The sequence below is a fragment of the Netta rufina genome, assembly GCF_964035555.1.
Source record: "Netta rufina genome assembly, chromosome: 1".
Taxonomy (NCBI): domain Eukaryota; kingdom Metazoa; phylum Chordata; class Aves; order Anseriformes; family Anatidae; genus Netta; species Netta rufina.
The window spans coordinates 183,084,361-183,106,655 of record NC_140123.1 but is presented as its reverse complement, the minus strand read 5'-3'; the positions used below and the strand labels follow the sequence as shown (position 1 = coordinate 183,106,655).

The following is a 22,295-nucleotide window of genomic DNA, read 5'->3' as shown; positions in this document are numbered from 1 at the left end:
ATTTGGGTAATGACACAAAAAAAAGGCAGAAGAAAACCAAAGGAAGAGTCCCACTGGAAGAAAACCTTTCTTCCTTGGCCAAGCATGTGTACAAAAGGCAAATTAATGTCTGCTACAATCACACATGGGAAGGGAAGGGAAGGGAAGGGAAGGGAAGGGAAGGGAAGGGAAGGGAAGGGAAGGGAAGGGAAGGGAAGGGAAGGGAAGGGAAGGGAAGGGAAGGGAAGGGAAGGGAAGGGAAGGGAAGGGAAGGGAAGGGAAGGGAAGGGAAGGGAAGGGAAGGGAAGGGAAGGGAAGGGAAGGGAAGGGAAGGGAAGGGAAGGGAAGAGTTTGTACATAGAGAGAGTTCATATTAGAAACCACTAAACTAAACAAATCTTGGTCCTGATCCCTTTATCACAGGAAGTAGAAGTATTGAAGCAGACCACAGTATGCATTTTTGTTTGTTTGTTTTCACTTCTTTATTGTTGCATGTAGCTGAAATTTAGGCTGTGAACATTTTTGCACATACCCAAGCCAAAATTCAAAACGTGGCTTAGCATTTCAGGCCTGTAGGAGAAAGCAAAACATGGAAGCAGGATGAAAAATTGAGACATTTCCAGGAAAATGGCTTGATTAATGGTGCAGAGCATTAGAATCATAAAACTGTGGTGAGATGGAAGAGCTTTGTGTCAGCGTCTTGATACAAAGTAGGAGCACATGAAGGAACAGTGAGCTTGAGAGTATTTCAGCAGGAACGAGTGATACAGCAGTAGGGGGACTTTTAGACAGGTCCTTGAATGAAAACATGGGAAGGAATTGAAGTAAAAGGGAGGACTGTAGGTAAATAGAGTTTATTTGTATTACACTTAATATTTATTTAATTGTTTGCATTTTCCAGATCAAGGGCTTGAAACATCTGATTTTTGGTGTAGTGAGAAGGTTTTGTTTGTTTGTAGTGCCTGCTAACCCTGTGATTCCAACAAGGCTAACTGGGAATTTTCCACTTGTGCTTAGCCTAATTTTTATTTCTTTTATTTTTTTTTAAATGAAAATTCCTAGGGGAAAAAAATGCAAAAAGTAAAAGTAGTGACATGTTGACTCTTAAACTTTGCGAGCATTTAAGAATATGCAAAGGTAAGCCCTGAAACCTTCCAGGTCTGATGTCTGCAAATTAAAGGGTAGATATATATATATATACACTGTTACTGGATAAAAGAGTATGATAAAGCACCGTTTCAGTTTTGGTATTGTATTGATTATATTTTATATTCTGTAAATAATAAAAAAACTATTTTAGTGTGTCCTGATATAGTAAATGTACAGGAAGTGTAGGTGAGGAAGTTGAGTTTGAGTGGTGTCCATAAGTTGGAGATACAATTCTGTCTGTGTGTTGTAATGTCAACTATTCCTTCCCATATTCATCATGCCATGAAATTTAGGCCACATCAGTTTTCTGTCATAGCAGCCTTTGAAACAGAAGATTGATATATATATATATATATATTCATTTTTCAGAGATACAGTATAAACTTATGTGATGTTCTAAACAGAAAGATTACTATCTCTCGCTCACTCTGCCCCTCCCTCCACTCCCCCCCCAGAAGAGCCAGGTGCATTACAGTAGCTGCAAAAAGATCCAGGCTACAAGTATACTTGAAAATTGTACTGTATCTAGAGGTGTTGTAGTTTCTATTTCTACAGCCAGAGGCCAGTTAAAAGACCATTTCTGCCAACTCAATCTTACTTTCGCTAGTATAGAATCATATCTCAGTAATATGAAATTCTCTGTTGATTCAGTAATAATGTTGAGACATTGGAAAGAGAAAACAACACTTTTTCATGGGCTTCCTGCAGAGGCAGAATTCTGAACTTTGGGTAGAATATTCTTTCAAGGATGATACCATGAACTCAGATGCACAGCATCAAACCTAGACACTATGAGCATACATGTGATGAGAAGCCACAGTCTTACAGGGCTGGATCACCTGTTGCAGAAGGGCAGTGACTGTTCCTATGAAGCCATGTGGAACTGGTAGCAGGGTGGGAAAACTCTAGTTTGAGACCTTTCTCTTCTCTGAGGTTTTCCTTCTTTTCCTTCATTTTCCTGGTCACTGAAACAGTTATCTGCACTGGAAATGCAACTGGAAGTGCCTCACAGGCTGGGCCACATTTATAGCCAGTGCACTCTAGCAAAGGTAAGTCACTTGGGAGATAATTTGCTCCTCTCAGGGCAGTAAAGATACAGCAGGGAGCACTGAGAGGGTACTACAGCAACAAGTCATCAAGTTATAGTCTCCCTCCAGCAGAAAAAAATTGTTATTTTAATCAGTTCAGAAATCACCAGTGTCAGGAATCAGAATTGGTGGGGCAAGTGGAGGGTACAAACAAAATTTTTAGATGCACATAATTGAATATTTTTGTCTATGTCTGTGTGTAGTTCCTCAACTTTCAGTGGTTTCTCAGGCATTCTTAATTATCAGGCTACCTAAACCTGATGGAAAAGCATAAGCATCTGATGCAAAATTACTTCATTGTTGTTCTTAGCTTACAACTAAATGTTTTTAATTTCTGGGGGAAAAAAAATACATATATATTTTATATATATATATATTATTTTTTTTAATGTTAATTACTGTTGACTTGATTTCTTATTTCAATAATCCTGTGTATATTTAAAAGATGCAGTCATTTTTCAGACCACCTTCTGATGTGTCATGGTGGCCTTTTGACATGTCATGCTTGAGAATTCCTTCCCCAATTTTTTGTTTGTTTGTTTGTTTAAGAGTTACCAAGCCTTTCCAACCTGCAGGAGAGCTTGTGAGCTCTTCACTGCTCAGGTGAAACTCCTAATTTGTGTGGGTGACGTCTATACCTAATTTTAAAAGTACTGTAACTTCTAAACTTCAGAGTGTTTTCAAAGGCACTATAAATAACACTGGTTTCCCTTATTAGCATCAGCATTTAACAAAAGACATCGGTGTGATTGTTCATATTTTACCAAGAGGGAAATAACTTGTGCAACTTACATTGGGAATTTGTTTCTAACTTTTGCTACATGTGTTTTCAGGGAGTAATTTATTCTTAAATTGTTTAACAAATGTTGAATGTTTTTAAAGTTGCTTGACATGCTACTAACGCTATCAAAAAAATTGAAAAAATGTTATAGCACTGGCTACAGCAGCTTTAGCACTTAGTATTTATCATGCTTAAGATATTTCTTATGCATTGTGGCTTATACTGCCTTTGATGTGCAATCTCTTCAGTGAGAAGAATACTTTGTTATTGTTCCTAGTAGGAAAAGTAGAGCCGAAGGAAGTAAAAACATCCCACAGTCGTCTGAGCAACTCAGTTCCTAATCAAGAGTGAGATAAAGGCTTCGGAAGGAAGATGAAATGTGGTTCCTAGAAAAGCTGTTACCCCTGCCATATTCAGCAGAAAAAGCATTTCAACAGTGCCCATTTGTCAAGAGCAGCCAAGATACAGAAACTCTATGGGGTCCTGTGTATCAGATGCTAGGAATACCAGGTCTGGGAGGACTGAGGCATTGTGTGTTAGCATGTATTGAGCCTCCTTCCAGGTGGCAAACAGCTGCACCTTTTTATAAAACTTCAAAAAAATAAATGTGAAGTGCTTGCTTTCAGCCGAGAAGTGTTATATTTAATTGAACTGTTCTGCAAACGTGATAGCCCAGGCACCCAGAAAGATGGTGAATATTTAATATATTTGTTTTGTGTTTCCACCAGTCAACAGAATAAAGACATTCCTTAACTACTTCTCTTTAACTCGCCTGAAGAAAGCACGGTATGTTGCTAAATCGCCTTTCACCGGCCCTGCCGAGAAACAACTTTAATCCTTGTTAGAAAATTGCAGAGTCTGGGCCCGACAAAGAGCTCCTGCCCGGCGCATTGTGAGCGCGGGGAGCGGGGCGAGGGGAGCCCTTTACAGCTGCGTGCCTCCAGCCCGCCTCAGCTGGACTATTTAGGCAAGGAGGTTTGTCAATCCCTCCCCACAATGGGGAGAGGTTTTCAGTGCCTGTAGCCGCGCCGAGCCCCGTTGGGGATCAATGCTGGCCATTCAAGCTGCACCCTCTTTCATTGCTTTGGTTTGTTAATTTAAGACTAAAGGTCCGCTGAGGGGGTTTAGGGTGTTTAAGAAAGCTGATGAACTGTTTAAGAAATCTGATGAACTGAGAGCGTTTATAGCCCTGGTGTGGCAACTACTGGCACTGAGGGAGCTGTGTCCTTGTTGACCCTCTTGTTATTAAAAATGCACAAGTGCTGCGCTTCTCAATATTTCAACACTCTTTCATTGTCAATACCACCTTCTGAGCCCTTCAGCTTGTTGCTTGCTCTAAAGATCTTCTTAGATTGGGTTTGAAAACTTCACCTTAAACACTAGATTAGACTGATGTTCTGTTTTCCGTGCTCCTGTTGATTTGTTGAACCTTCCCAGGGCTGGAAAGCAAGTAGCAGCTTGATGGGGAGACGGGCTGCTAATATGATTTACCAGTCTACAGTCATGCACAATAAGTGTGAATAAATACAGGGGTCTCACAGAGTCAACCCTAGCCTTTCCTTTTCTCTTATTTTTTACTTTAAAAGAGGTATCTCAGGAAAATGAAGTGAGTAATGCATGCCCTTACAGGAGCTGGATGAGCTATGAATAAGAAAAGGGGGGGAACAGGGAGGCAAACATATTTTTGTTGAAGTGGTTGGCTGCTGTTATGTGATGTGCAGAAAAATATATAATAAACACTGCTTTATTCTTGCATAGATGACACCAAAGAATATAGCACTAATACTGCATCATTGGCATCTACAAGAGTCGACCTGTCCTTCCAGTGCTATTACTAGTAGTGGAAAAGTGATTTTTTTCTTAAAATCTGTTAGAAGATTTTTTTTTAATTGTTATTACTTAAAAAGTGTGTAACAAGGGCCATTATCAAATCAAAGCTTGTGAGTTTTTAGTAGCTTTCCATAAGTCACAGTGGATGCATCCCAGCATCTCTAACATGCTCACAATTGCCAAAACATGTGGCCTTGGATTCCACCTCTGAGGCATTTCCAGCACTGTGCATTTTAGCAGGTGCCAGAAGAAGTAACAGGGAAATATTTACCTTTCATGGCATGAAGTACAGCAGATCTATGCTTATACAGTTTCAGTCTATTCCGAGTGCACAAGACTCAGAGGTGTAAGGCCAATAGTAAGCAGGAATTCTAGTACCTCTAGTACCTCTAGGAGGACACTAAAAATGTACTAGATGGGGTTTTTATTAAAGATACTATGACAATTCTTCAAAATAAGAATACATCTTTTTCTAATAACAGTTGCATTTTTTTTCTGAACAATGCATGTTGTCAGAGGAGCAAGTACCATAGTATCATTTCACAATCACTGAATTAAAAAACAAAACAAACAAACAATCAACAAAAAAACCCTCAAAGTTTAACATTAAAACTGGTCAGGAAAACGTGTTATGTTATTTTAATTCACAAATTTGAGAAGCAAAAGTAATTCCCTCTGATTTCTTAGCTTTCTTTTCAGTGCAGGTAAGCATCACAGATAGAGAATCTTAATTTGAACTGCATCCATCTTAATTAAGTTGTCTATCTGGATTTTGAAACAAATGTTTTGCCAGAAGACAGGGCCTTGGTCTATACTCAGTGATCCTGCAGCATTCAGTGCTGGTGCAGGGGGCAACTGATGACAGAATTTTCAATCCTGCCCGGAGTTTCTTCTTGTGAGCAAGTTCGAGCCCCTTCTGCTTTCTGCCAGTTGTTTTATGCAAAACAAATACATTATAGATGTTGCTGTATTTTTATTTTTGTTTTTAAGTGCAAAAATATCAGTGTTGAAATAAAATGTACTACTAATATCATGCTCTCTACCTTGATTATGCTAAAGATTAACAACTGTAGAGTCTGAGTGGAAATACATGTATAATAGTTGGGCTCATCTTACTGCGAATTACAATAGATATTCTGGATAGAATGCTTGGTATATGAATTTTCCTGCTTATTAGATCAATAGAGTTCTCAGAGTGAATAAGCTCAAGTGTATTTTATCTTCTAGACAACTGTATACATACAACACCTGTCATTTAAGAGCTGCCACTTAGTGACTACTCTGACACATTAAAAATATTTTGCAGCTACATATGAAGGAAAACAAAAGCAGCATGCATGTAATCCATGAAATAATATAATTAGTATGAGAATGGCAGTCAGTGATAAAAAACAATATTTTATAGATACCGAATCAGTCCCATATTTTATTGAATAAATCAAATTACTTTTATGAAATGTGTAGCCATCTGCATTTTGTATGGTGTGTTTGTTCACTGCTATAAAATAGTAAATAGGAATATAATAGGAGAAACTCTAATAAAATGTAAAAGTAATTACTTTCCAGTGGTTTAAAATTAAAATATATTTTGACACATTAAACATAAATGGAAGTCAATATTACATGAAAATCTTCTTTTTTATTTCAACCTTTTCTTAAAACTGATAGTTATGGTGAAATGAGACATAGATTCCTGTAAAGAAAAAGTATTCACATATATTTTATACTATGTATTTAAAGCTTTTTCCAGAGAGCTTACATGTTGATTAAAGAATTCTATTTTTGTCCTTTGCTCCATCCAGCAACTAGTAATTTTTTTCATCATTTCCTATATATATCTTATTTTATTCATTAATGTAGAAATGACACATGTAAGATCCTTCTTCTGAATTACTTTGCAAAGTATATTATGTATAAAATGCTGCTTTTTAAAATATTCACACTTTCCCTTTCTGCATGTCGATGTATTTTGTAAAGACACAGGAAATTACATGAGAAAAGAATGTAAGCCTCTTCCCTGTGGGGAAAGGAACAGAGCTACGACACAAACTCTTTTAATCTCTCACTGCTAAAATGACAAAAATCCCTTCCTTTTTACAGTTTGACTAAATGACATCTGGTTGGTATTTTACAGGAGGGGGAGGCAAGCTGCTGCAACTATATTTAGTAAAATCTCTTATAATCCAGTTAATGGGAAAGAACTATTATAGTAGCTATTTGGATCTGAGCTTTTTTTTTTTTTTTTTTTTTTAACGGTAGTGTAGACACCAACAGCAGAAAGCTTATTCTTGCCACATCCGTTTGTGAAGCTTTGAGTAAAAACATACCCATGCCTAAGATATTAAAAGGAAATAAGGTAGGCGGCAATTATAACCAATAATTAACAAAAACCAAAAGCTTAATATGATTATTTTGAGAGAGGTGGAGGGATGTTTTGACCACACTTACATAAAATTACAGTGTATTTCTGAAAAATTTCCTTAGTAAAGAAATGATTTGAAAGAAAAAACAGAAAGACAGGTTTGTTGATGCTGTTTTCTAGTTTGGATTGCAAAATCTAGGTAGTGAAAAATCTCTCAAGATATCATCCTGCTTGTTTTTTTCCTTGGTGTTTAACTCACGTAACTGTGTACTTAATATCCATTCTTACTGACAGATAGCTAAGTGCATAGCATGATTTTGTTTGAAAATGTTATAACTGAAAAATAAAATGACAGTTGTTAATTCATGCAAAGAACAGTCTGGGTCAAGTTATTTGATTTCCTACTGACCCATGCAATTCTCTTAACAGGAAATTATATCATTGTTGACTTCAAGTGCTGATCTGTGATCATTTCAAAGTGTTTCATTGCCTCTCATTACCAAATCTGTTAAATGGATACTGCAGAGTTGTTTGGAGTTGTTTTGTTGATTTTTTTTTTATCCTTCTTTTCAGCAATGGTATAGCAACTCCATGAAAGTCATATGCATGTGGTTGGCTGATAGATTAGACCTTCAGCTTCACATCTACCAACTGAAGACTCTCATCAAGATAGTGAAGGTAAAAAATATGTATTTGACTTACATTGCATAGTGAAGAGAGCAAAGTGATGAAGTATTGAAGTATTAACATGCATATATAGATCACCTAAAACTGTGAAATATAAAAAATGTGAAAAATGTGAAATAATGTCATGTTTTTTTGCAGTTTTTCTGTTTTTTTTTTTTTTCTTTTTTTTTCACAGTTGCTGCAAATTTGAGAAGAATAACAATTTATTAAAACCTCTAAAGTTAATATGTGCAATAATAATTTTCAACCATTCTGCCCTGACTGAAAATTTTAATTGTTCCAATAAATGTCAATAGATTGCTGCTAGCACTACAGTAATTCTGTACAGTATTCCTAATAAATTAGTTTGTCATATTACTGTTTTTTTTGTTTTGTTTTACTTTAATAATCACAAAAGCAGTCTTGCTTCATTTTTCCCACTCTCTGAAATATTTAACTATTATTTTCATTATGCACATACAATTACAAGGTTCAATTGGGAAACAATGTTCAAGATATTAGATGACATTTTATAATGATTCATACTCTGGCATCAGTATCAATGGAAATCCCAGTCCTTCCAGTCCAGTCCTGTCATTTAGACTGCCAATATGAAATGAAGTGCAAAATACCTTTCAATATGCAATTACAGGCTACCTCACCATAAAAAAAAAAAAAAAAAAAAAAGTTCCATCCTAACTCCCTTGTAGATATTACTTAATACTCCTAGGAAAGAAAGAGGAAGCCATTTCAGAATTTTTTCATTTTAATTCTGTCTTATTTAACTCAGAACATTCTTGTTAGCTGTGTAAATGTGCAATAGGAAGCACCTGTTGTCAATGACAACCTTCATTTCTCCAAATATTTTCTAGTGAAGTTCATGCAAGACTGTAAAGTTGGAAGAATTTTAATATGTAGGCACTACCATTGCAACTTGTACTTCCTGAATTCACTAGTTTAAAATAAATAAATAAATAAATACATACATACATACATAAATACATAAATAAATAAAAGAAGAGGAAGAAGAGGAAAGAAGAGGAAGAGGAAGAGGAGAAAGAGAGAGAGAGAGGAGAGATGAAAGTCATAAGGTCACCATGGCTCCCTGAACCACCCAAGCTGTTTTGTTGGTTTTGACCTTGACTGATTTCCCTGGAAGCAGGATTTGGCTCTTCATTTTATTACATGCCAAACTGGCAAAAGCAGTATGCTGTTTTTTTGTTGAAATTAATGGCTTGTGAAAGGTTTAAAACTCTTAAGTAAAGGTAGTTAACCTCTTCTACAGGGAAAAAAAATAAAGAAAAATAAAGAAAAAATAAATGTTGTAGGATCTAAAAAGTGTGCCCAGTGAGATGTAAGAATGGCAGACTCAAATATACCAGTTAAATGTCACCTGGGAGATTAAAGGAAAAGAGTCTTTTCAAACCGACTGCGAATTGTAAAGTTGAGGTGAATGAGCAGCACGAGCAACTGACCTTGATTCTGTAGCCTGGCACACAGATTAGCTTTGTTCAAAAGAAGCATGCTCCCTGTGGCAATGGGAACACACTGGGTACAGTGGTAGCTTTCTGTGCCTGTACACAGGCTCACTTTGCACGTATATTCCAAGTGTGTTATACTATAATAGCTTCTGTGGATACAGGAGATGGAACAAAGTTATTTCAGTCATAGAAGTTCTGGTCAATGTACCGGAGGGTAGAAAGTCTTGACCACTTCTGTTTTGGTGGGTGAGGAAGGCAGGACTGGGAAATCTAGCTCATCATAGCTCCACTGGGAAATGAGAAAAAATGGTTCAAGTAGAGTATTATAAGAAGCTTTCACTCAGAAGAGGCAGTGTTCCTCCAAACCATGGAGTCAATGGAGGCAATTTTCTGTTTGCCTTTGGCAAAACTGTGAATCCATGTTGCCTCCATCTCCTGAAAATATTCAAAAAAAAAAAAAAAAAAAAAAGTAGGAGATCATTTTTAAGGGTGAAAAAATGAGTAAGGAATAGATGATTGTTCCATGTTTGGGCAAGGTAGAGGTGGTGGCATTACCAAGAATGACGAGAAGAAAATTGCTCGTTCCTATTAGAGGTGGAAGATGGAAGTACAATGGCATAAAGGTATTGTCTCAGACATCTGTCTGAGACACATGCAGAGGAACATGACTAAAGAAGGGTCAAGGACCAAGAGGAAAGTTAGAGAGAAATGAAAAATTAAGCTTGGAAGTGAACATTATTATCCTGCAAAAGTATGTCAAGAGAAGAGCACTGACTGAACCCAGGAGTGCTGGACTGAGAATGGAAGGAATACAATGTAAAACTGAAAGAAATTGCTTTAGGACCTGTTAACAGCATAAAAGGAAATTGAAAGCACAATGTTATAAAAAGGGAATGCAATGGTGACACTTGAAAAAGACCAGGCAGTTTACTCAGAGGAGTGTGTGAGCTAAACACAAGCTGCATCCATTGACTCTGAAGATGACCTAGGAAAGTCAAATAAATCTCAGTTGCAATGATTCATACAGGGTTTAAATAATCATCATAGACGGTGGCAGAGAAAAATTCTCCCCGCTGAATGTTACCCATTTTGAGAGGTGTCTTTTGCAGTTCTTTGAAACATGAGTAAAAGAAGATCAGTTCTTTTCTCTTTTCTTCTTCTAGGGGTTTTGCACAGTCTCCTCCTGTAGAGGAATGGGCCTGATAGCCCTTACTTATTTTCCATTTTCTCTTTTCCTCTAGTCTCTTCCATACACATTGAGAACTCATAGTGTACAAAAAATAAGGAACTAGTTAGATGAACTTGTCCTTAAACTTTTTAGGTGAACTTGGGAAAGGTTATTTAAAATATATTACCACTTAAAAATAAGCATGATTTTCCATATGCTTACTTGAACGTCTAATCAACAAATAAAACAATTTTATTCATAATTCTTACTGAAAAAAAAAAAAAGAAAAAAAGAAAAAAAGTCATGTCTTCTGGTTCATAGGAAGGCTGTTTACCAAGGAAACAAAACTTTGTCAAACAGAAAAAAAAAAAAAAAAAAAAAAAAGAGATAGATATGTCTCAAAATGTAGATGACTTAGAATGTGAATTAATCTTGCCTGAAGTAGTCACCTGAGAAATTTTTACTTCATAGAATATAGATCATAATCCAAAATTTAATTTATTTTTTTCATGTTTGGTCAATCAATGTAGAGATAAAGGTAAATAAAATTATAGTTTGGGGAAAGAGTCAAACATTTCTTTTTTCTGTGAAACGAGAGAGCTACACATTGCAATATGCAGTTGGAAAAATTATTTTTTGGCTTCTCATTGAATAAATAAGACAAACAGAAATTACTGATAGATCTGCATGCAGCTATAGAGGAGTAGTACAACATACAATCTCAAAGAAATTGCCATCAAAGTGTGGCTTGTGGACTCTCTTCTTGTTATTCTTAGGGTAAAACAAGGTGATCTTGTTTACACTGTTGTTTTGTTTTGTTTTTGCAAAATTACATCTGCAAAATATTATGATCTGACCCCATCAAATAACAGCATTTCCACCATTGCTAGACCAATGTGTAGGAAAAGTCCATGAGGGACTGGCCTATGCAGGGAAAAGTTGACTTCCAAGAAAGATCTCTTTTCTCAAAAAAAGAAAAAAGAAGAAAGAAAAAAAAAAAGAAAGAAAGAAAGAAAGAAAGAAAGAAAGAAAGAAAGAAAGAAAGAAAGAAAGAAAGAAAGAAAGAAAGAAAGAAAGAAAGAAAGAAAGAAAAAGAAAGAAGGAAAGAAAGAAAAGATGATGAACAATTGCCAGAAAGGGGGAAAAATAAAAAGAAAAAAAGATTGTTTACATATTCATGATCTTGAGGAGCTTGAGCACTCAAACAAAACTGTTTAGCACCACATCTATCTAAGCTTGACAAATATATTTAATAGAAAGCTATTTTCCTTTCCTATGAAAATTGTCAATGATTAATCATAACTGGAATTGTTTTATGTGGATCCAGAACCACTGTCACTGACTGCTACATTTTCAAGTTAGAGAAGTCACTTTGAGTCTATCGTTTTCACAGAGTTCAAACAATTTTTTAAATGAAGCTTATAGAAACCTCACATGGCCCAGAGTCTAAAAACCACAAAATCTTTAGCAAGTTTTAGATGATAAATCCGTAACTGTAGGAAGAATGAAGCTGCTCAGCTGGCATGCTCGAAATAGCCAGTGTATAGTGGAAGATGGCTTGAGGCTTTTCCAAGTCCAACCCAGGATGTTTTGTTTCTACTGCAGAAAACCTACCGGGACTTCAGATTGCAAGGCGTGATGGAAGGAACGCTGAACAGTAAAACCTACGATACTGTCCACAGCCGTCTAACCATGGAGGAAGCCACGGTCTCAGTCACGGATGCAGGAGGACTTCAGGGCATTACGATGAAAGACAGTGATGAAGAGGAAGGATGATACTAATTCACCAGATATTTGGAGCTCTGGGGTGGTGGTTTGAGGGTGGGGGGTGGGGGGGTAACTTGTCCTTGTAGTTGCTTTTATAGTTTTGCCTTATGATGTAGGTGCAGAAATGTAATTTGCTCCATTTTTTAAAAAACTGAAAGTAAGATTATCAGAGGAAAAGTGCCAAGAACTTTTTGAGAACAATGGTTGTAGCATATTGTAATGTATAGCTTTGGTTAGGGCTGTGAGAGCACTGGCATGGAGTTTGAGTTCCAGTTGTGATTATGTTTCTTCCCCTTCTGTTTGTTACCATTTGTTCTTGTATCTCCATCGAATATTGATGTCCTGTTCATAAAGCAAAATGTATGGCTCACTTAAAACACAACTATACAGGAAATCATTCTCAGAATAAGTCAGTGCCCTAGGTAAAAAAAGAAAAAGAAAAAAAAAGAAGTGTATTTTCCGATTTAGACTTTGTTTACTTTTTTGTGCTTAATTTTACATTATTATGTGCCGTGCATTAAAAATTTTAATCTTGGTTCTTTGTATTTTGAAGTTGGTATTTAAGTGGTAGGACTTCAAGGTCAGTCAAACACATGCAAACTACTTATGAGTGTTGTTGTGTCTATTCATTTTGCAAGTTTAAAGATATCTCATCATGTTGGATGTCAGTAAGCTTGCCATCAATGTTTCTATTTCTGTGAAAAATTTCAGGCAATAAGAACATTTTGTCGTGACCACTTCTGTATCTATCCAAGTTTGTATAGAATTCTACAATTAAAAGATGTTTTCAATATTTCAAACCATTTGAACTGTTGTATGATTCCTCATGAGAACCAGCTTTTTTGAAAGAATGCATTCAGTTTATGTGGTGATTACAGTGAGTATATTGGTTTATAGAGCAGATTTATACAAATAATGTATAAAAAGCCTACAAATATCCAAGGGCATAACGCCTTTGTAAAACAAAAATAAACAAAACAAAAACAAGAACCTTACTGACAGATGAACAGACAGTGCCCACTGCCCATTTTCCTATGCCTTCAATGTGAGTTAGTAAGAACCCAAATTTTCCTAAGTTAAAACTCACAACTTACAAAAAATTGAGTTGTGTTTTGTGTTTTTTTTTTTTTCTTTTTTCTTTTTTCTTTTTTTAGAGCAAGATAGAACATGGCTAGTTCCTGGATGTGTGTAGACAAAATCTGAGGGAACACAGAACAGAAGCATTATACCTGAAGAAGAAAGAAAGGGTGCTGAGCTCCTTATCGAGCCTTGGTGTTACACTTGAAGTGAAGGGCTTTGCTGCTGGACTTCCTGAGGATCTGAGAGGTGCACATGAAGTTTTCCTGCAAGAACAGGCTGTAGGACTTCAGGGTGTTCTCCAGTAGAGGTATTAGGAGACCTTTAAGTCTCACAAGAAGTGGAAGTGGTATCAAAACTGGGTGCTGCTGTCTTTAGCAAGTTGCTAACAGCGTCTGGGTCTGGAGTGGAAACTAGAAATGCTGGGATAGAAGTGGCTGTTGTCAGCACAGCCCAGGAGGTTGTGGGTGCAGCTCTTCTCCAGCTGAGGGCTGACCTGGCAGTAACCCAGCTGTCCAGCCCTGACCACACTGTGGGAAGTGCGATGGGTTTGTCCTCTGTCCCAGGCTGTAGCTCAGCTACAATTCTGTGTCTGCTTGCCCATGGACCCAGATGATCAAGATCCTGCCTCTCTGGATTGCCTTCAGAGATGCCCAACCATAACAAACCTGATGGTGGTCTGAAATCAGGGTTGCCACCAGCAACCCTGCTGCCTGCCTGAGGATGGTGGGGTCCTGCTCAGACAGCCTGGGGAGTCACCCAGCTCCCTGTCCCTCAAGTTTCAGCTGCCCCTCTCTGTGCCTTGACACCATCTTCAGGAAAAAAATAAAAAAATAAAAAAATCCATGAATTTTGTGTTTTGCAGTGGGTGGCTCAGATTTCATGGTACATGCTGCATGTATGACCCAGACGTCCAGCACTTTCCTATACAATTTCATCTGCATGCGGTATTTACATGATGTGTCTGTCAGTTAGATAGAGGTGAGTGAAGAAATGGAGGGGGAGAGAAAAAAAGAGAGAAGGAGAGAAGGAGAGAGAAAGAAAGAGAGAAAGAGAGAAAGAGGGGAAGAAGGAAGGAAGGAAGGAAGGAAGGAAGGAAGGAAGGAAGGAAGGAAGGAAGGAAGGAAGGAAGGAAGGAAGGAAGGAAGGAAGGAAGGAAGGAAAGAAGGAAGGAAGGAAGGAAGGAAGGAAGGAAGGAAGGAAGGAAGGAAGGAAGGAAGGAAGGAAGGAAGGAAGGAAGGAAGGTAAAGAAACCAAAGATGCTGTAACCAGGAGGAAGTTACAAGGTGTTTGCAATTTTGGATTAACTAACTCAGAGGTGAAGTCCAGGGTAAAATACCATTAGCAGGGCAGCGCAGCAGCCATGGCAGTAGGGCAGGTACTGAAATGGCAGCACTCCGAAGGTCGTTCCCCTCCTTATTAATGCACACACCTCACTAACCAGCTGCGTGAGGCCGCGGACCGAGGCCAGGCGTGGGGAGGTCGGTGCGCACCCCCGCGGCAGGGCTTTTCCCACGGTTTTAGGGGGGCGTCGAAATCCCCCGCACCCCCCCCCCCCCCCCCCCCCCCCGAGGTGTGCGGCCGTCGGAGGGGAGGGGAGGGAAACGGAGGGAGCCCGGGGGGAGGCCAGGGGAACCTCCGCGGGTTTTGGGGCGGCTGACGGCAAACGTGGCCCCATCAGCCGGCGGGACCCGGCGGGTAGCAGCGGGGCCCCAAAGGAAGAGGGGAACTCGTTTCTTGCCAACCACAGGAGCTGCCCGCTGGGACACCCGCTGGCACTGCGCCCCTCGGCCTCCCACCGGCAAAACCAGAGGCTAAAAGCCCCGAAGCGCTCGGCTTTAGGGGCAGCACCGCTCCCCCGAGGGCTGCCCCCGTGGCAGCCGGGCACTGGGGAGCCCCGCCGGGCGCAGGGGCGGCGATGGGGCGTTTTTATTACTATTATTATTTTATTTTTAAAAATTTTTGTGTGTGTCCCCATACTTTTGTAATTCTTTCCTCGTTTCTCCCTCCCTGTCGTCTACCGGGCCCGGCATCCCAGCAGAGTTTTGCCTTGCTCCGGGCAGAAAAAAAAATAAATAAAAGAAACAAAACCTAAAGGAATCGCTGCCGCTCCTCTCCAGGAATCTTAAAAACAAATCTCTTCCCCCCTCCATACCAAAGGGCGCCAGGCGCTCATTTAGCGGGAGCGGGGCTGGCCGTTTGATGAACTGGGAAAGGAACAAGCACCAAGGTGTCACTCATGGTTCCAGCTGCCGCTGGCCCCTCCCAGCCACTTTCGCCAAGGGCCCTTTGGAGCTGCTGACACCGCTGGGTCCCCCCCCCCCCGGGCGGGATGATGAGATTAGGGGCAGCGCTGCGCTCCGCAGCCCCAGCGCCCGCACCAGCTCCAGAGGGGCACTTGTCACCTCGAGTCCCGGCTTTTAAAAGCTTTTTTTCCTTTTTTTTTTTTTTTTTTTTTCTTCATTTGCACCAGTTCGCTTGTCGGTTTCGAGGGGGTCCGTGCAAGAAGTAGTGTCAAAGTTTTGGGTTTTACCTCCACCAGCACTCGTGTCTGGCAGCTCGGTGTCAGCCGATTCATTTTGTGATGGAGTTGGTTAAAAAGGAGAAGGCTCTGTCCTCTTCCTTTCGGGGGACTCGTACGGGGGGAAACCGACACGAGCTCACTGCCTGGCAAGGCTGTGCATGCTTCCAGAAAGTATATATATAGCATATATATTATATACTAATATACCAATATGAGTATATAATACTAACTATATACTAATATATAGGAATAGCATATTAAATATATACCATATATATATCATATATATGTGTTTATATATTTATATTACGTATATCTCGTTATTTTCTTCTGGAAGACAATGTCGGGAGCCCCGGCGGCAGCAGGCTGCCAGCGGCGAGGATGTCACCAGCGCAGGGACGGCAGGGACGGAGCTGGCTGGCCCCGCTCTGCTGGCCTCCCCCGGGGTCTGCTCCGCTCCCCCCTCACCCTCCCATCCGCCCCAAATCGGCTCACGTTTTGGTTTCCCTTGCAAAGACAACCCTGGGTGAAGTGGAGGGCTGGAGGCGGCTCTCCCCGTCGCGAAGCCGGCTGCTGGAGGACGGTATTTTTTGGGCACAACGAGCCCCGGCTTCTGAAACGGGCCCCGGTGGTAGGAGGGCCGCGGGGCGTTTTTAGGGGAAGGGCACTAACATAGAGTCGGGTCACCCGAAACCGGCCCCACGCTCGGCCGGAGGCCGGAGGGCTGCGCCAAACGCTCCCAGGGAAAAGCTTAATACGCGCAGCAGAAGGTTAGCGAAGTTATTATCCTTTTCAATTCATTTTTTACTTAGAAACGCAATGGAATTATTCATTTTATTAAGGGGGAAGAAATTAAAGATTAGGCTTTAGGCGGTGTTTTACCTCCCTCTAATCGCCTCTGGGATCGGATTGGAGTAATCCTGACGAAGAGATGAATTCGCCGGTGCCTCGGATTTTGAGTGCTTGCAGAGATCCGTTATGATCATAATGCAAGTGAGCAATATCAAGAACATAGCTTAGGAGCGAATGAAACGCAAAACCGATTACGGGGAAAAAGAGAACAGCAGCTTTCCCGGGCGGAACGCGAAATCAACTCCAGGCCAAAGTTTTACCCTTAATTCCTCCGGGGCTCGGGCACTCGGGCCCGCTCCTTCCCCCCTCGGAGCCCGCATCCTGTATCCCGCATCCCTCATCCTGCATCCCACACCCCGCAGCCCTTTTCTTGCAGAAAGCCAGCGGCCGCGGGTTGCTTTCGGCCCGGCCCCGGGAGCATCTCCTCGCACCAGCAGAGCCGCAGAGAGCCGCGGCTCGGCAGCTTCATCACGGAGCCTAAAACAAAATAACGAGGTCCCAAAGTGCCACGGAGGGCTCGGGACGGGACGGAAAATATGGATTGGCATTGATTTGCTGTGCTGCGTGCAGCTCCAACACGGGCAAAACGCCTTTTCTGAGAGGGAGACTTCAGAAAAAAAAATAAATAAAAAGGAAAAAAAATGGTCTTTTAGATCGTTATTTAATAACCAGTTAGGAAGATAAGTTTTCCCGTGTGCTACGGAAAGCAAGCGAAGCGTACCCGTAAGGAAGCAACGAATAACCGCGCTCCCGCTTCTCCAAGAGCATGTCTCCGTTATTAAGGAGGCCGGTGTAATTGTAATGGCAGGGCTGTAATTGCTGCTGTGGGATATTTACCCTGCTCAAATGACACTACATATTTTACTTTCAAACACATGTCAAAAAGTCAATCCCAAAAAGACCAGTTAAGAGCAAGCTGTTAACGTATTAAGTATATGGGATTTGAAGCCTCTAAAACCCACTCAACAATAATTCCCTTCTTCAGCACCAATCGAGAGGAAATTTGCCTAGATTGAATTAAACGCAAATTGCTCTGAAGGGGGAAACTCTCCTCCGGCAGGCACCACGGAGGAGATGCGGGATGCTCGGACGCGGCTCAGGTGCCCCCCCGGTCCCCCGGCCCGGGGACAGCGGCCTCGCCGGGGGGCAGCAGGTAAGGGGCTGCGGCACCCCGACTCCCCCAAGCCCCCCAGCTCCGAGGCACCCGTTGCGGTCCCGACCCAGCTACCGTGGGATACCGGGGGCTCGGCGGGTGATGCTGGGGACTGGGAGCACTTCTGCCGTGTGCCCCAGCTTCGTTTTGGGGGGTGGGATTGGGGTGAAAGTACAAAGCCCCTCTGCTCTCGGCTGTCCTTGTTCTTTCCCTCGACCGCCCCGCTTCGCTGTCCCCATAAACAGCCGGGGCCCGTCCGGAACAGGGCCGTCAAGGCTGGCCTAAATGCGTGGGGAGTACGCCTGTTTAGGTGTATACGCACATAGAGAGTTGTATACATGCGCATATATAAATATATACAGTGTTATATACATATGCAGTGTTATATATATATATATATATGTATATGAATATAAAAGGATGTGTATTTCTTTTTATACCCATACCCATCCGAAGCTTTCGGTATTTGTGTTGTGCGTTATTTGTGGACTGATAAACTATACCTAGCGTATATGAGGGTTACTTTATAGATACATATATACATACATATTTTTTTCCGAATTTAGAGGCACTCCCTCCTCGTGCCCCCTGTTCCCTCTCTCCCCCATCCCTGGTCCCGTTTCACCCCTTCTCTCCCCCGCTCCGGGTTTGGCCCGGGTGGCTCCTGCACCCCCGCTCGCTGCTCTCGCCGTCTGGCTGCCGCAAGCCCCCGGCTCGTGTTGTGTGCTGTGTGCTGTGTGCTGTGTTTTCCTAAAGCTCGCCGCCACCTGACCTCGTTCTCGAAAGCGGCGAGCAGCCCGGGAGCTGTCCCAGGAGCAGGGCAGCCTTCTCCTCCCTCCCGCTCTCAGACACGCACCCGCACACCCACGCACAAAGAGAGCCCGGGCTGGGAAGTGGCGAGGAAGCAAACGGTTTCCCCTCCAGCCGCCGCCGCTGCTGCACCTTGTTTGACAAACACCCCGGCGCTTGCCCTTGAATCGGGTTTCACATCCCTGCTTAGCGCTTGGACAATGATTTCAGATGATGTCACTTAAAGCCAAACAAGAAAATTGATCTCGGATTTGCTTGGCCTCTAAAGCCTGGTTAAGCAGATTGCAAATAATAATAATAATAATAATAAAAAGAAAAAAAAACTACGAGGGGGGAGCGAGAGAGAGGGAGGCAGAGGGGAGAGGCGAGGAGCGGAGAGCCGCCTCCTTCCCTGGGCGGGGGAGGCGCGGGCGCCAATGAAAAGTAGCCGCTTACTGGGGGGGAAAAAACTTTTCCTGTTGCCTGTTGGAAGCGAATTGAGCAATTATCTAGTTTACCTTCTCCTCTTGGAAGTTAACGATTGGCGAGATCTTGGCTGCGTTATTGACACAACACTTTCTATTGATAGAAATAAGTAGCGATTGTCCCGAGTCATTGGTGCGCCAAAGTAAACTGTGATGGGCTGGCATGAGTCCACTGGACTGAGAAGGCTGGTTCCGCCGGCGGAGGCTGTGGCGATGGTGGCGGCGGCGATGCTGCTCTCCTTCCTTGCAGCTCAGTGACAAGAAAAGGGGGAGAGAGAGAGTGAGAGGCACGGAGAGAGAGAGAGAGAGGGGGGAAAAAAAAGAGGCGTCTACCAAAGCGGCTCAAAGCGGGCGAACAAATGCAATCCAGCCATGGACAATAGTGGCCACCACACGGCGACCAAAATCCTAGCGACTCCTCCGGCCAGAGAAAGCCTGTCTGCGAGGAGCACCATGATCAGCACGCCCAAGCCCCTCGCCTTCTCCATTGAGCGCATCATGGCGCGGACGCCCGAGCCCCGCTCCATCCCCGTCCCGCAGCTCCTCCACGGCTCCGCGGCCAAAGGCGACCCCAAGCACCCGCTGCACCTCAACTCCTCCATCCCCTGCATGATCCCCTTTGTCCCGGTGGCGTACGACCCCCTGCCCAAGGCGGCCGTGGCCGGAGCGGACCCCAGGAAGGCTCACTTAGACTCCTCTTCCTCGCCCTCCTTTAGCTGCGGCGATCTCTTGAACTGTGCCCTGAGCTTGAAAGGAGATTTCCCCCGCGACGCCCTGCCCTTGCAGCAGTACAAACTGGTAAGACCCCGAGTGGTCAATCACTCCTCCTTCCACGCCATGGGAGCCCTGTGCTATTTCAACCGAGGCGACAGCCCTTGTCACCCGTCCTCCGGTGTCAACATCCACCCGGTGGCTTCTTATTTCCTCAGCTCTCCCTTGCACCCGCAGCCCAAGGCGTACCTGGCGGAGCGGAACAAGCTGGTGCTGCCGGCCGCCGACAAGTTCCCGGCGGGGGCAGCTTTCAAGGACCTGTCGCAGGCTCAGCTGCAGCATTATATGAAGGAGAGCGCTCAGATCCTCTCGGAGAAAATCGCCTACAAGACCTCGGACTTCAGCCGCGGCTCGCCGAGCAGCAAGCCCAAAGTTTTCACCTGCGAAGTTTGTGGAAAGGCAAGTAGCGACCCTGTCCCCCCCTCCCCGGCTCCTCCTTTCGGTCCTTTTGCTGGCTCGGTTGTTTTGCAAACGACGGCTCGGGCTCTAACCGCAATTTTGTTTATTTTTGTTTTGTTGTGTTTTTGTCTGCTTTGACTTTCAAGGTATTTAACGCACATTATAACTTAACTCGCCACATGCCGGTGCACACGGGAGCCAGACCCTTTGTTTGCAAAGTTTGCGGGAAGGGCTTCAGGCAGGCGAGCACGCTGTGCCGGCACAAGATCATCCACACCCAGGTGAACATTACCCCCTTCCCGTACACCGAGTCGGGCCCCGTCACTTTTTTTGGGGGGGAGCTCGGCGGCGCCCGACCCCTCCGCAACCGCAGAGCCCGGCCGGGGTGGCTTAGCCCCCGCTTTTGGGGTGATTTCGTTTGCTTTCTGCGACGTGGGGCTGAGAGCCGTGAGCCCTCAGGGCGAACTCCCAGCACTCAGATCAGCACCCCAACATCCAGCACCCCAACATCCAGCACCCCAACATCCAGCACCCCAACACCCAGCACCCCTACCCCCACCCAGCACCCCGACCCCCAAAAACCGCCGCGCCTCGCGTTTCTCTCCCCCCCTTAGGAAAAACCCCACAAGTGTAACCAGTGCGGCAAAGCCTTCAACCGCAGCTCGACCCTGAACACCCACACGCGGATACACGCCGGCTACAAACCTTTTGTCTGTGAATTTTGTGGCAAAGGATTTCACCAGAAAGGTACCGGCCGCCGGCCCCCTCGCCCTTTGCTCCCTCCCGGCCGGCCGGGAGCAAGCGGCGGGACAGTTTTCGGCGGGGAGAGGGTGGGAAGAACTTTTGGATTTAATTCCCCTTAGCAGAGACGTGGGCTTATTGGGAAGCATCGCTAGCCTTTTTCTTGTGGCCTCGGAGTAGGGAAGAGAGTAGTTTTTGGGGAGCGGGGGGCAGCAACACGGGGCATTCCCGGGCAGCTTTGCTCCCTGCCCTGCCCGGCAGCGGCAGCCCTCGGGGCTCCTCGCCGAGATACTGGGAAGGCTAAAGCCGTTTTTTAGGCTTTTATTTTTGGTGATTTCTTTATTTCACCTTTGATGCCATTTTGGCTTATTCGCTAATTCCCTCCGTGTTTGTAAAAAGAGTGGGGAGGAGAGGAAGGGGGCGGCTGTTTGCTCAGAGGCTCGCCAGCATTTTCTGCTGAAGCCGGGCGCAGGGGATGGAGTAGGGCTGCTTTTTTGGTTTTATTTTTTTCCTTTTTTTTTTTTTTTCTTTTTCCTCCATTTCGTAGCACCCAGTTCTCAGCGCCGTCTCCCTTTTGCCCTTCTTGTCTCGCCCCGCAGGCAATTACAAAAACCACAAGCTGACCCACAGCGGCGAGAAGCAGTTCAAGTGCAATATCTGCAACAAGGCTTTCCACCAGGTGTACAACCTCACCTTCCACATGCACACCCACAACGACAAGAAACCCTTCACGTGCCCCACCTGCGGCAAAGGCTTCTGCAGGAACTTTGACCTCAAGAAGCACGTCCGAAAGCTGCACGACAGCGCCCTGGGACTGCCCCGGCCCCCCACCGAGCTGGGGGGCCCCGACCCGCCGCCCCCTCCCGGGCCGCTGCTGCAGCCGTAAGGGCCCCGCGTCCGCCCCTTTGCATGCACCTGTTAAGCGGTTTTTGTGTATTATTGCTCTATATCGCCACTGTTTTACGGGACTGGTTGGTTCCTCTTTTATTTTTTATTTTTTAAAGACTTTTTTTCGTTGTCGTTGTCGCATCTCAGGTGGAGAGATGGTTTAAAAAGAGAAAAAGAAAAGCGCCAAGCCAATTTCTGTGGTATTTATTTGGGATCTGTATTACCCGAGCCGGGAATGCTGCACCACTTTAATTATTTCGATGTATATATATTTCCAGTGTGTTGCTCCTGCCCCGTCTCCGCTGCCTGCCGGTTATCCCCCCACCTTCTTAGTTTTCTCCTCTC

The 22,295-nt window shown here is 43.5% G+C and overlaps 2 protein-coding genes across 7 annotated transcripts in view; both read left to right on the top strand.

The window, feature by feature from the left end:
• Positions 1–12,280, top strand: part of CADPS2 (calcium dependent secretion activator 2) — a gene marked incomplete at both ends in the record, with an annotated part of 310,262 nt that extends 297,982 nt beyond the window's left edge. For all 6 annotated transcript variants that reach the window (XM_084296609.1, XM_084296611.1, XM_084296606.1 and 3 more), the window contains 2 exons: positions 7,763–7,867; positions 12,110–12,280. In XM_084296609.1, the coding sequence (XP_084152735.1) occupies positions 7,763–7,867; positions 12,110–12,280 (276 nt within the window). The remainder of the gene's footprint in view (positions 1–7,762; positions 7,868–12,109) is intronic.
• A 7,243-nt stretch (positions 12,281–19,523) lies between these two features.
• On the top strand, positions 19,524–21,948 carry FEZF1 (FEZ family zinc finger 1; the record flags this gene model as incomplete). The annotated part of the gene is made up of 4 exons (XM_084288270.1): positions 19,524–20,321; positions 20,468–20,602; positions 20,936–21,068; positions 21,662–21,948. The coding sequence occupies 4 exons, from the start codon at positions 19,524–19,526 to the stop codon at positions 21,946–21,948; spliced, it is 1,353 nt and encodes a 450-aa protein (XP_084144396.1).
• Positions 21,949–22,295: the final 347 nt, after the last annotated feature.